Raw genomic sequence first — 15,048 nt, 5'->3', positions numbered from 1 at the left:
GTCTTCTGCCTTTTCAGTTTCAGCTTTACCATTAAATACCTCTCTAGCACTTTCAGCCCGAGAACAAGCCATCGCTTTATCCCTGGATTGACAGCACTGACACATTCAGTTTGGATTTTGCTTGTAAAGGCATACATAGAGGCAGTGTGTGCGTGGGCAGCTGCTTCGGTATGACGGCCTTCGTCTGCTCTCGGATGAAGGAAGAAAACTGAGCTAAAGGGAATGCAGCCATGGGCTCCTCGGTCAGGATAAGCAGAGGACTTCTCTTTTTTTAACTGCAATCCCGTTGGTTCGTTTATCACTGCTCCGCTGAAGTAACCCATTAAAGATGGACTTTATGCTACCAGTACTGAGATCATAATTAAGCAGCAAATAGGTTTGGTATCTGCACAGGGGACTGCGTGGTACAAATCTCTGGAGGAATCCTTAAACTTTCAGTAGAAGGGAAAAAACAAAGCACTTAAAATGAGTTACAATAAAGCAAACCAGGCCCCATTCAGACACTGATACTATCAACAGTTCTTACTTGGAAAGGAAGGATGCCCTCAGGTCTTGAGGACTTGCAAAGGCAACATTCCCATCTGGTACTGTGCTTTTGTTACAAAGCTGCAACCCAAAACATCAGCTCATTGGAGCTCAGCGAAATAAAACTTTCTGCTTCAAATGGCAATGAAGTTATCGTGCGGTTTATGAGGGCAGAGCAGGGGCTGATGTCCTGTCACCTATTATGGTAATGCAGCGTGAGGGCTGAAGGCAGAGGTTGGAGGAGCCGAGCAAAGCGCCCCGTCCTGCAGGCAGTGTGGGAGAGTGCTGTGAGTGGCACGTTCAGGGAGATGGCAGAGAGCAAAGGGGTCCTGCATATGGGAACGGGCAAATTCACCCCTGCCCTCAAGTATTCCCACACTAGGAATAGAAGTTTTGGACTGCGCTTAAGTGCTTTAACAAACCCTTCATGTTCCTGTTGGAAAGCTTCAGTGAATACACAGGCATAAGCAGCACCCACACACCTTACAAGCAGCAGCTCTGAAACATACAAAGTATTACCACTAAGCATGGCTGGAGAGGAAGGTTTAAAAGAATATTTCAGACATAACTGACTTGCACACCTGCAGGGTCTCCTGTATGAAAAGTGCTTTTTCTAAATGAAGAGCCATGGGATAAACTGCAGATCTGAGCAGTGTGGAGGACAGAGCTGCTGGTTCAGTCCCGCAGGGCCACCACTGTGCCCTCCCCTCTCCCCAGAGAGCCCAGCTGGTCAGCAGCAGCCCCCCACCTCCTGCACTCACAGCTCGTTGTTCTTGGATCTTTGTTCACCTTGACCTTGTATAGTAAACGTGCTTTCCCTCCCCCACACTTTCCTTTGGCCTTGTACTACACTGCAGAGCAATGCCATCTTTAGTTTCATGGCATCCTTGGACCAGCTGTCCCAATTCCTTGCTTTCTCACGGAATTTTGTACATCCCCAGAGCATGGATGTGGTTATTTTTCATGCCAATCTCAATATATTGGAATCAGAAATAGAAGTACTCTATGTAAAAGGCAAAGGGGTACATCTCTGGAGAAGGAGCGGTTACTGCAACAAGAAAACTTCAAGCACTGAAATAAACGTGCAGAATTTTCTTCCTGAGTACAAAAGAAAGAGGGGGAAAGAGAAATCAGCAGTGAAGCACACGTGTACTGCACGGAGACCTCGTTTAATACTTAGCGATGATACTGCCAAGCCTTGCTCTACTACAACATATTACCATACTCCTACTGAGAATTGCTGGCTCCTGTGCGACTGCTGGGGAAGGACTACAAAGCATCTGAGCCACGGATGCACAGCAAGACTTATGCCTCCCATTAGCCAGGAGTTATAAATGCGGTAATTACTAAGCACAGACCTCACAAAAGCCCAGATACCTCCATAGCCCTCATCTTCCATTCACTACCAGCAGGGTGTGTGAAGAGATGCGCAGGAAAGAATCTAAACCATTCCTGAGATGGGAGTGAGGTCCCCTAAGGCCCGCTGCAAGCACTCGGATATCAGAGCAGGATGTAGCTGTTCCCTGGCTCCAAACCCACACCAGGAGAACAGGCACAGATTGAACCAGCAGATCCATTCCTGGGCATTTGCAAGCAGCTGCTCAAAGCACAGACCTATGGGACATGAAGCACCTGCCACGCTGCTGAACACTGCCCATCCTGGCTCTGCTGCTGCTTCTGATGTTTGTTTTTTCCCCCTCCCCTTGGAGGCACAGGTAATTTGTGTGGAAGGGGCAAGTTGTCACTGCCCTCCTGCAGCAGGAATGGTGGTGTGCACAGAACAGAAAGCTCTGATGGCTCTCGGTGAGGTGGTTCTGGCTGCTGCATGTCAGGGTGCCTGGCTGTATTCTCCATGGAATACAGGCAGTGCTCACAATTACAGCTTTCCTCCAATTTTTGCTCAGAACAGAATCTACCAGCTTGGAAACCGGTCATGAAGTAGCACCGACAGCAAGTCCTGCAGGTCATCTACACGACACTGCTACAGTCATTGTGTCTGTGTAAAAACTGGAGAGCTACGAGACCTTGCAAGGTTTTTCAGGGCCTGTGAAATTCTGTGACAAATACCTCGGCAAGAAAATCTTCCTTTCTAGATAATCACGATGTGTGGAAGAGAGTTGTATCCTTATAAAGAAGGATGAGACATTTTTCCCCTTCACAAGAAAATCAGCGCTACGTGCCTATGTCCTGTCTAAGCAGAAAGCAGTCACTCAGCATATATCAAAGAACTTACCACTGTCCTGTTGGGAAAATCACACAGCTTGACATGCACACAAGAATAATTTTCTATAATGATTTGTATAACTGGACTGTTATGCAGTCACCAAAATACTTTACTTGTAAAGGTATGGCACCTTTAGGAAGGTGTAAGAAGAGTGATGAACGTGGAGAAGACAAAGGAGGTTAAGCACAAAATATTTCAGACTGAAATTAAACTCTGAGTTAATGCCTGCTGAGAAATCACCAACAGTGTGAAGGCAAAAGAGCTCGCAACCAATTCAAGCTGTCCCCAGTTGCCTGCATACTACAACAGGGCTCCCTGCTGGTTTCCATGAGCTACCCATATCTACCACAGCCCCTGCTGCAGTGCTGTGCGTACATCAGCACACCTATCTTATCCAGAAGGTTTTCTCGATCAAGCTTACAATTTAAAGAGAAACACAGCCATTGCAATCATAAACCATTTCCATCTCAAAATACAGGGACAGGATAAATGGCAGCTGGCGGCTGCCACATTCCCCACAGCATTACACAGCTAGACTTGAGCTGCTTGAGTGCAGGGCTGTAGTTTCACATTAAGGAGAGCCTCCCCCTGCAGTCTCATAGCCTGAAGCTCAGCCCCAGCAACAAATGTATGGTCTGTTATGGCTCCTGCTACTGCAGATACCTCCCCTGGCTCAGCTTGCTGTCACTGTGTGAGCGTTTTGTCTCACAGCATCAGCCAGAGTTAAAGGGGCATTTTCTTGGGTAATGATGTTCTCTACTTTTGATGTATTTTGCACTTGCTATCAAACAGCAGTGACACTGGAAGACTTTAAATCTGTTTATAAAATACAGTGATTGATGTATCAAAACCTTTTGCAGTTGTATAGCAAAGCTTAAAAACCAATACTTTATTATCGCTGCTGGCAGACAGACTTACTCATCGCCACAAGACCTGAGCGTTTCCAGATAAGAGAGGAGCTGTTTGCTGTCTGTGTGTAGCAGGGGTGCTGCACGAGCGCTCTGCCTTGCTTACACCGACTGCCAGAAGCCAGCCAGGTGTTTGCTACTTCAACACAGCTGTGCACACGTTACAAAACAGGAGGTGCAAAATTTAAACTGAGCATTTGAAAGCCAGCCTACAAGGATAGTTGTGCGGCAGCTGGATGTTAGCAGCCCGTCCTAGACCTTGCTTCTGGTGCAGGTTACCAGACCAACAAAATTCAGGGCTTTGGTGGCTGCTTTCAGAGCTGGGACCTGATCACCTACACACACCTGGACTCCCTTTGCCAGCTGTTTTTAGACACAGGACATGTTTTAGATCACACCCTACGAGGGCAGCAGGAAGAGGGCTTCGCAGTGCTGTCAGAGCTGAGCATAGCATGGCTTGGGTTGGAAGGGACCCCAGGGATCATCAAGTTCCAACCCCCTTACCACACACAGGGCCACCAACCTCCAGATCCAGTTCTAGACCAGGTGTCCCAGGGCCTCATCCTGCCTGGTCTTGAACACCCCCAGGGATGAAGCATCCACCTCTGCGTGCAGCCTGTTCCAGCGCCTCACCACAATCTGGGAAGAACTTCACTCCGACATCCAATCTAAACCTTCTCTCCCTGAGCTTAAAGTCATTCCCCCTTGTCCTATCACTGCCTATCCTTGTAAAAAGTTAATGGAAGCAGCAGCTGAGCTACTCCTCCCCGGCTGCAGCTGGGCGCAGAGCTGGTGCACTGCAGCAGCTCCAACCCACTGAACGAGCTCCTCAGCCCCTCTGCCAGGTGCTGCAGGCACTGTGGCAACCTTGGGTTAATGAAGTATTTTCAAAATATAAGCCAGCTGCTGAAGTAAGGATCATTGTTGGGCATCTCCAATCCCTAGGCTCCCTGAAAGCGTCTCTTTGCAGCGATGGCTGTTTGCGTGAGGTATCAAGATGAAAAAGTGGGGTTGGTTTTTATTTTTTCCCTCCATTCAGTCACGTTCCCTCTTGCTGGAGCTGTTGCTGCCATTTTCAGCCTGACTTCTGAAGTTTGGATACCAGCACTTCCCCCAGGGGCTGTGCCATTACCAGTCCCCCACCTCCCATTCCCCCTGCAGAAGTGAGCAGCCCTCTTATGTACATAGTAACCATGCAGAAGTGTTAAAAGTTTGAGCACTGGGCCCCCTGTGCTTACACATGTTTAAATTGGCCCTCCCTGAACGCTGATATATTCCATCTGGTCTATGGGATTTCTTGGCTTAAAGTTACTGGAAACGCTGAATGTTTCTCCTGCAGTGGTCCTGCTGCTGTCCAAGAGCGACGCACACACTCACAGCAGCTCATTGGTCACTCAGTACTGAAGTTCTGCAGGAGAAGTTCTTTTCCTGCGTTTTTTTTCTGCCTGGTTGAAGTGCTATTATGAAATCCCGAGTTCTGCCTTTCACTTTTACTCATCTGCTTCATAACGTGAACGACACACAAAGGATAAGTACAATGCATGCATTTGCTGCTGGCATGGATACCATTTCATAGCACTAAACATCTTAAATTATGCTGAAAATTAAGCAATAGAGAGTTTTTTGTTGTTTGATTTTACACGTTCTCCCTTCTAAATCCACAGCAGCCATAGAGATAGCTGCTGCTTACTGAACGCCTGGTAGGAGCATTATGGACTCATCCGGGCTGCGAAAGTCCAACCATCATCCTGACCTACTGAGTCCTATCACTAAGCCACATCCCATCGTGCCACAACTTAAGATACATTCCGTGCAACGCCACAGCTTTTGGTACCATCGCCCCCTTCATTCCAACCATCACACCCAAACTACAGCTTCTGGGGCAGGTGCACACACACTGCATGAAGATACATAGGCAGCACGTGAAGCGTTAAAGTCATGAAAACAGTAAATTCCTTTTGTGCACAGCTGTGCCCAACCCCACAGCACTTCCCACAGTGCAGCTCTCTCAGGCAGTGGCAGATCAGAGGACATGCCTGTCCTGTCCCCTGGCTCTGTCCCCTCCTCCAGGCCGGAGCAGTGCCAGCAGCTGGATGGCTGCCCACATTTCCGGCAGCTTTGCTGACTCCTTGAAGATGGCCTCTTGCTGCAGAGGCTGCACTGCATTTAAAAAAAAATGAGGATTCAGGAGTATTAAAAATAATTCAGCTTCTTCATCATCTTTGTTCTCCTGCGTACTTCCCTCTTTTTCAGTTCAAGATGCAGCCCTTCAGTAACTTGCAGCACAGCTGCAAGGACCCGTCCTGACTCTCATTACCTCCCAGCCCTGCAGCCCTCAGTACCTTCATCCTTCAGCAACCCTGCTCACCTCCATGGGGCTGCTGTGGGCTCAGCGGGGATCCAGCAGCACAGTGCAGCACAGCTCCCAGCAGCACAGCTCGGATTCAGGCACTCTCAGTTTCAGAGGGAGGTAACACATAGCTGCAGGTGTCACTGCTTCAGGTGAGGCAGAGCTGGCGTTCAGCTAATGGATGAATTAGCACAAAAGCTGTAAGAGGCACGATGGTAACAGCTCCCAGTGTCAGATACACAATCTGATCTCCACAGGTGGGGCAAAACCAGACTCATTGCTCCATATCCCTTCTCTTCAAGCAAGCTAATATGATTTTTTAAATGGCACTTGGCAAACTCCACAGCAGTTCTGCAGACCAGCTCCTACTCCATACATTTTTACCTGTGAATGAACACTCCCCCCAGAGTTTAAGGAAGTGTCACTTCAGCCTTTTGCCAGGGGTGCAAATATCTCAGCTGCAAACCCTTATTATTAAGGCTTTGGCTAAGAAGTGGCTAATTGGATTCACCCGCTCAGGTTGGTTGTTTCCACATCCTCATTTCCAGAAAGTCAGTTATGTTCTCTCCCATGCACAGCGGGGGCACGCACTACATCTGCTGTCACTTATGTGATGATGGAATGGATATTTACCCAAAAATGCAGTCACTGAGCATTTAATTCCAGCCATTTTGTACTTGGTGCAGCCATCTGGAATCATATTATTTTGAGAATATTACAGATGCTCTCGCCTTTTAGTCTCAAAAACTCCTAAAATTCTTACAAAAAAATCTTCTCTCTCCTCCCTGGAGCTGCCGAGCTCTTTTCACACTTCTGTCACGAGGCAGTCCTGTCATCAGCAACCCTGGTAGCAGGGTTAGTGCACGCGAGGCATCCCCGTGAGGAGCAGATGGCGGTGTGGCGAGTTGTGCTCAGTGCTGCTCTGCAGGGCTGGATGCAGGCAGCCCCAGACTGGCCCTGATGACCCTGGTGTGAAAATACAGGTCTGTGGAGCTGGGGGGAAGGATTCTGAGGGGTCAATGCCTTTACACGGCCTTTTGGAAGAGCTTTTGTCAGACACAACTCATTCGGTGGTTTAAAGAGGGAGAAAAGCAAACTTGAGGCAGAACCAGTCCTTACTTCAATGAAAACTAAGACACCCAGATTGCTGGAATGGAGGCTAACCGTTACCCAGCAAAGCACTGTGCTGGGAGGTTGGGTTTTCTTTTTTAGGTTTGGTGCAATGTTCCTGGATGCTAATAGCATCTATAACGCCGTTGCTGATTTGTTTTGCCGTGTGAAAGAAAGCAGAAAATAGAAGCGCTGGCTGTAGGAGGCAAAGATGCTTGAAGAGAAATGTATTGCAGGAAGACTTCCACTGTCAGACTGCAGTCCTCAGGAGAGCTAGAAATCCACGTGGCAAACCTCTTGTTGTCCAAAGAGCACTGTCCAAATGCTCACCCAGCAGCTCAGGGCAGTGCCCATCGCCCTCTGATGCAGACCTTCCCTCACCCACACCCACCCCTCCCCCGGCACAGCTCCATGCCGTTCCCTCAGGCCCCATCACTGCCCCAGAGAGCACAGCTCAGCGCTGCCTTCCACTCCCTGTGAGCAGCTGCAGTTGCCATAGGGCTCCCGTCAGCTCCTCTGCTCTGGGCTGAGCAAACCCAGGGGCTCAGCCACTGCTTCCACAGAGCCTCAGACCTTCAGTGTTTCCATAGCTCTCCTTTGGACGCTCTCAAACAGTTTTTATGTCCTTGTCAGCACTCAGTGCACAGGGACAGACAACTGGACTGGCGGCCAGTAGACAACACAGCAGTGGGATTGTCATAATGCAAGGAAATTAATATTCCAAGGGTCTCCTGCACTTATTTGCAGGTTCTGATGAAAACAGATACTGAGCAACAGCATCCACTTAATTAACAGCAAACGCTTATTACAGAAACAGACACCAATATTAATCTTCCATTTTCCTTTGTCAAATGCCCATAATTATTCATCACGGATACTATTTATATTCCAACGCACTGCAAAGTGAAAGAATGCTCTCAGCCTGGTTTTATCATTTCTAGATTAAATCACCGTTTTTCTATTTCTTCCAGTCAGCAGACCGGGCCCACAATTTGCTCTCCCAATGACAGGCAATTCTTTTAAGCACATTGAGTTATGTTTTCCAGGTGGTGGCTCAGCTGAAATTAAATGGCATTCTCCTCTACAGCTCACTAGTACAGCTATAGTGCACAAGGAACGATGACAACTCCAACGTGACATTCTAGCAAACTTGGAAAACAGAATTTGATTGAACAGAAGGATGAAGGGCTACGACAAGGGGGAATGGATTCAAACTAAAAGGGTGGAGATTCACATTGGATGTAAGGAAGAAGTCTGCTACAATAAGAGTGGAGAGGATCAGATGAGGTTGTGGGTGCCCCAGCCCAGGAGACACCCAAGGTCAGGCTGGAGGGGCTCAGTCAGCTGTAGGCTCATTGCAGGGGAGTTGAGGTAGATGGTCTTTAAGGGTCTCTTCCAACTCAGATGATTCTATGATTCAAAGCGCGTTTAAATTCACATATGTACTGCTGCCTCATGCAACAAAGTAGGAAGCACCGAGAGAAAGAGGCCGTGGTGAACCACAACAGTTGTGAGTGAGAGCCATGTACAACACCAGTACATCGGTATAGAAAATTGTACCCTAGCCTCCCCCACAGCCACTGACAGATCCCCACTGCACAACTGAATTACAGACAGTGCCTGCGACAGCCGTGCTATGTGCTAATGGCTGGAAAAGGCCTCATGAGCTCAGCCAAAAACCCACTCAGGCTCCAAAATCAAATCAGCACCGGAAGCTTTTTTTTTTTTAATCTCTTAGCATTTAGGTTCCCCAGCAGCTGGCAAAGGGCCCAACTGCTCTGTTCCTCGCATCAGACCGAGGTCCCCAAACTACACACATGCTCCATCAATGACAAAGTGCCCTTGGAGCCAATGGGGACTCCACTACATTAGTTCTAACCTGGAGCCTATTTCAGATGAAACCCTTCCTTTTCCTTTATTTTGCCCATGCAGAGTCCATTAAAAACAAGCAACTTAAAGGTAAAAAGCAGAGGAAGATCAAATTAATCACTACCAGCAGTTATCAAAGATAGCTTGGGTTAGAAGGGACCTCAAAGATCATCTAGTTCCAACTCCCTGCTATGGGGAGGGTTGCCAACCACTAGATCATCAGCACTGGATCAGGTTGCCCATAGCCCCACCCAGCCCAGCCTTGGACACCTGCAGGGATGGGGCATCCACAGCCTCACCACTCTCTCTGTGAAAAACTTCCCCCTAGCATCTATTCTAAATCTCCTCCCCTTTAGTTTAAAGCCACTATCTACCCATGTAAAAAGTTGATTTCCCTCCTGTTTATGAGCTCCCTTTAAATACTGGAAGGCCACTCTCAGGTCTCCCCAAAGCCTTCTCTTCTCTGGACTGATTAAGCCCAGCTCCCTCAGCCTATCTTTGTAGGAGAGGTGCTCCTACAGGATACCTGTATTTATTGATGAATGTACAAAAAGTAGCTGAAGTGTTTTCAGCTGGCAGGAATCACACGTATTGAGGCAAAAAAAAAGATCACAGCCTAGAGTTTTGCAAGTCGATAGCAAATTAGAAAGGCAGTTACTGGAGAAGAAGCAAAACAAATGTACATTTGTGACTGCTGTAGCAGCCCTCATGGGCAGTGCTTAGTCTGACCGTGGAGCAACAGTGCCTCCCAATGGCAACAGGTATAATTCCTTCAAGTTTGAGTAAGTTGAGTAAATGTGTGTGAATATTTTGTTTTTCTTATTTACCTATGCAGGCACAACATCAAGAGATCTCTCTACCAAAAAGCCTTAACACTGACCTACTGACAAGCAAAAGCTTTGCTAGTGAAGGCTAACAACGCCCTGGCCTAGGTATCCCCCCACCTCAGTGACAGCATGACCCAAAACACAGTTAACACTTAAACACATGGGTACTGTGTTTCTTACCTGATGGTACAAATGACTCACCAAGTAAAATTAACATTTTCCTTCTTTTCTGCTATCCTGAAACAGGTCCCGATTGTTTCAGTTCCAAGAATCTTGCACTGCAAGCCCAGAAAAAGATCCTGAGTAAAATGGCAACCAAAACCATGGCTAACATGCTCATCGATGACACGAGCAGCGAAATCTTTGATGAGCTGTACAAGGTAACAAAGGAACACACCAGAAACAAAAAGGAAGCTCATAAAATTATGAAAGACCTGATTAAAGTGGCAATAAAAATTGGGATCCTCTATCGAAATAATCAGTTCAACCACGAAGAGATGGAAATTGTAGACAAGTTCAGGAAGAAGCTGAACCAAACTGCCATGACAATTGTCAGTTTCTACGAGGTAGAATACACTTTTGACAGAAATGTTCTTGCAGAACTTCTGAACGAGTGTAAAGACCTTGTGCATGAACTGGTAGATCGGCACCTGACACCCAAATCCCACGGGCGCATCAACCACGTCTTCAACCACTTTGCGGACGTGGAATTTCTAACTGCCCTGTACAGTCTTGATGGGGATTGTCGGCCATACCTCAAAAAGATCTGTGACGGCATCAACAAACTACTTGATGAGAAGATCCTTTGAAACTGTGCTCAGAAGCAAGAAACCAGCCAAAAACTTCTGTATGGAACTGGCCGCCCTTCATGAGCCATGGTGAGCACGAGAGCCTCCTTCCTGCTCTTCTTACTGCAGCCTCCAGCAGGAGCCAGAAAGTGCTCACTTGGCTCACGATGAAGGGGAAAACCTAAACCAGAAAGCTATCAATTTTAATGTTTTGGTCACAGATAACTGAGTCTTTTCCAAGGCGTGGCATGAAATCACTGCTGATATATATTGTTCAGAAATTGATTGCTGTACATCACGATCTTACTAGCTTTGTGGTCAAGGCTGAACACGTGAAAAGAAAGTAAGCTCAAACGCATGGCTACGTTAAAATAGGTGATGGCGAAAGAGCATTGCATGGAATTTACCCAGGCTGCCCTCGGTGTGTATGTTTTTATTATTCCAACAGCAAGTGAAAAGGCTTAGACAGAAGGTAAGGCTGTGATGCATTAAGCTCTCTCCTTTTAACATGATCAGGAATTGGTGTGAGAATGCATCTCTGAATTTACATGGTATTTAAGTCTAGTTAGGGATAATAAATAATACAGATGAGTACATCAGAAGAAAATTTAAAGAGCTGCTCTACGAAACTATGTTTTCATTATGGATTTTTGGCTTACACTCATAAAACAGTTTCATTTGAATTTTGAAGAACAGCTCAGTGATTGAAGCTCAAAGGCAATCAAAAACAAACAGATCAAGCAGAACCTTAGTTCTCCCAGTCTCAGGTGCTGTGTATTTGTTAACATTGGGTGAGTTTAGGCTGGAGGTTATGCTGCTCTTTGCACTGATACCATTCTGTCAGAGCAAAGTTTTGTTTGTGAAGATTTTGCACTTTAGAAGAGGAACACAATTAAGAAACCACTTGCTCTACAAGGCAACATCAACATCTCATACCCTCAATAGATAACATTCAACCTCGGTAAAGCTCTCATTTTAATGTGGCCGTAGTATTAATTTGTGCCAACAGTGACAAAAAAAAGAACCCCACCTGCTATGGCTCACAGTGCCATCTGAGTGCAGCATATCCACAGCCCTTTCAAGAGAACACTGCTAACTCCGTGTGAGCTTCGTAAGCAACCCATTGGTTCAGAGTGTTCTGCTTTTTTTTTTTTTTTAGTTTTTTAGTTTTTAAGCAAAATATACTGATGTCTTGAAACAAAAAAAAAAAAAGTTTTGCAAAGACATACTGGTTTCTGTCAAGTTTTGCTATGATTAAGGAAGAGAACCAGAGCAGATAAGCCAGTTTACTGCTTGCAGAATCTTACAACTGGGTTGATGCTGCTGGCTGAGCCCTCTAAAGGAAGCGTGTGCAGAAATCTCTCTTCTCTGTGCCCCATCCCTTCTTAGGCTCACCTCAGTCTGCCAAGGCTTCATCCAGTGTTGCAGGGCTTCTCCTTTCTCATGACACAGACAGCAAACAACCCCACTCCTCTCTAAGGAGAACTTCCAAGCACTGTCACCTATTACTTCAAGACAACAAAAAAAAATTGTTTTCCCATTTAAACTCCTAAGCACTGAATTCTATTCTTACTCTTCTGCCTTTTCTCACCCTAACTGTTGTACTTCCCTTCGTACAGTTGAGAATACACATACCGAGACCATGTATTCACTGCAGTTGTGCTAGAAGCATCTATTCCCAGAAGAATGCATTTTGAAGCAAGTGAAAATGGCAGCACAAAGCACTACTAGAGCAGTTTGATAATGATGTGATTTTGTCGTGTTTCCTTCAATCATAAAGAGTATATTTAGTAGCAGTGAATGTAGACTACTCCCTTACAGCACAGCACAGTAATGAGATATGAACTTTTGGGATTGGAAGTCTATTAAGATTTGCCTTACAAGGTTGCAAGTTTCAACATCTGCAGAGCCATATTTACACACACCATTAGCTGCTTTCTTTCTCAGAGCACGTACCTGTCAACCAATGCTTTTGAACAGTAGTTATTATATCCAACACTCCTGTTTCCAGTGCACAGGTCACATCTGTGTGTGTGTTTCTCTTGTGGCAAACATGTAAGTTTGGTTGGTTGGTTGTTTAGGTATTTTTTTTTTTTTTAAGCCAGAGCAAAGGATTATTCAACACTGAAGATGTCCAAAACAAAAGGGATATCCTGTATACGTGACTTCATTCTTGTGTGTTGCAAGTACCAATATTCCAGATTCTGGTATTTTAGACGAGCCAGCTGAACATCTGTCATCTTATTTATACATCAGAGTAGCCTTAAGGAAAGATGTTTTCGAGTATTTATCATACGTGCATATCCAGTATATTCCTTGTTTACTTTTGTACTAGTAGCTTGGTATGTAACAACATTGCTCAATACTGGCAATGTTCAGGTCATCTTAAATATGTGATGTATTATTGTATTTGTGGATTAAAAACGTGTGATTACTGCCCCTTTTTCTTTCATTTCTTTGTTCTACTACCCAATGTAAGTTGAAATTAAACAGTAGGAGGAGGGAATTTGTTTAATCTTGTCATCTTCAATGTTTGCAACTGCAAATCTCTTTGAAGACCATATTTTGTGAATGTAGGAGGAAGGTACATGGACAAATGGGGTGTATAAGAGAAAACTGGAAAGCAGCAAAGGAAACCTGTTTTTCATACTTATACATCATTAGCAGTTGAGCTAACCATACGGTGCTCCATCCATTCTGCAGTATGGTTCAGGGGCTTTCAGCCTAAGAACCTCCCTGCAAACCACATGGAGGACGTGCCTTCAGGTCCCAGCCTCTCCTCAGGCAGAGCCTGAACGGTGCCAAGAAGATCTCTCTGTGCCAGGGCCAGAGCAGCTGTAACATGCCTAAGATGTAGCTCTTTAGCAAGCATGTCTTGCAACTATTTCATTATTTCATTTAGTTCCTGTTTAGCTACCTGTGATTTAAGGTAGAAGACATTCCTGACACAATTCAAATCCCAACCCTAAACATGAAGACACAAGAACTTGCCTGAATTCTTTAACAACAGCAAGCATATATTCTTCTTCCCTTATTTCTCCCCAAAAAAATACACTGTTAGCAGTTCAGGACTTGCAAGCTAACTGGCAGAAATAGAGAAAAGCTTACAGAAATCCTAGTAAGTGGAACTTTAAGTCACATTTCCAGTAAAACATTGCTCTTAGGTTCATTTTATTAGTCATACTATAACAGGAATTGATATTCTCTGCTTCATCACCGCCAACTTTATAACATAGAGACATTAATACTGAAGAAATCCTCAAGAGTGACTGCATTTGGCATCCTAACGAAGTTGCAGATGTACCGCAGAACAGTACATTGCACTGATCGTGTGATCCTATTTGTGTTGGAGAAACATTCTCATAGAAAGGCACATGAATGACTGACCCTGAAAGGACCAAAAGGTAAAACACAACTTCCTCTTAACACAGCAACAGAACTGCAAAAGCAAGCCTTGCCTGCATGACTTCAGCAGGTCTACTTCTATTTTTACCTGCTGTGATACACACCTTAAATCCAGGAAGACACACTCTTATCCACACAGGTAACAGCCTGGGGGCTGGATGGTGGGACGGACAGCACTCACCACGAGGAGATCTCTATCTTCCCAATATGTAAAAAACATCTGGCAATACCACTTCCAAGCTACCTGCAAATATGGAAGGCCCTGAAGACAGTGCTATTCATTACGCAAATGTATCCCCCTAGTTCCTCACAGGCTGAGAATGGGTCGGGAATACCTAACGAAGTACTTTTACCAATTTTCTGTCTCTTTCATTAAAAATACCTAAAAATACGTCAGGAAATAGGAGAAGCTGATAAAAACAGGAAAAATACTGATCCCATATAACTTCTGTGTTGACTCCAAATATGTCCTGAACTCTAAGATGCCTGCAGCACGCCATAGTGAAACAGTGAAGCCTCCCTTTACCTCACATTCTCCAAAACGCTGTTAATCCACCTGTTTGGAAGGTCAATACACTCCGAGCAGCCACCCGTTGTCCCTAGAAAGTAAAAATCCTTCATGCTGATTAGATCACACGCTCAGTTTCTTCCAGCCTACTTCTACATATCTTATTTCACTTTCCCAGAAATCACATTAATCCTTCAAGGCCCACTTAGTCACAAAGAAAGGAAACCAAGTCACACACATTCCCTAAGTAAAAAATCCCTGCATTTTTCACATGTACCATCACTAATAATAATCTCAGATAACAATAATACTAGACCAGAAGTGGACTGCACCACCGCTTTGCTAAGTCATGTACTGGAGGTGAAGGTAAGGGCCAGAAAACACCACTTGAACTATGAACAAAGCTCCACACTGCTGCATTCTGGTGGTGCTCGCGGGACACCAAACACATTGATTACTTTTAATTAAAACTACAAGAAATGTAAAGGCTGTGAGAGATTAAGAAAATCATTAGCTGGGCATTCTAGAAATAAA

At 45.4% G+C, this 15,048-nt stretch overlaps 1 protein-coding gene across 2 annotated transcripts in view; it reads left to right on the top strand.

Moving 5' to 3' along the window:
• Nucleotides 1–13,040, top strand: part of TNFAIP8L3 (TNF alpha induced protein 8 like 3) — a 41,615-nt gene extending 28,575 nt beyond the window's left edge. The window contains exons 2-3 of one of the 2 annotated variants that reach the window (XM_025153895.3): nucleotides 9,822–9,918; nucleotides 10,060–13,040. In XM_025153895.3, the coding sequence (XP_025009663.1) occupies nucleotides 10,122–10,622 (501 nt within the window). In that variant the 5' untranslated portion in view covers nucleotides 9,822–9,918; nucleotides 10,060–10,121 and the 3' untranslated portion in view covers nucleotides 10,623–13,040. The remainder of the gene's footprint in view (nucleotides 1–9,821; nucleotides 9,919–10,059) is intronic. The other variant, XM_425071.8, reaches the window with a different exon arrangement.
• The last annotated feature ends 2,008 nt before the right edge of the window (nucleotides 13,041–15,048 follow it).

This window comes from Gallus gallus, chromosome 10 (genome assembly GCF_016699485.2).
Source record: "Gallus gallus isolate bGalGal1 chromosome 10, bGalGal1.mat.broiler.GRCg7b, whole genome shotgun sequence".
In the NCBI taxonomy this organism is placed as follows: domain Eukaryota; kingdom Metazoa; phylum Chordata; class Aves; order Galliformes; family Phasianidae; genus Gallus; species Gallus gallus.
The sequence above is the reverse complement of the archived record's forward strand: the minus strand, read 5'-3'. Positions and strand labels throughout refer to the sequence as shown.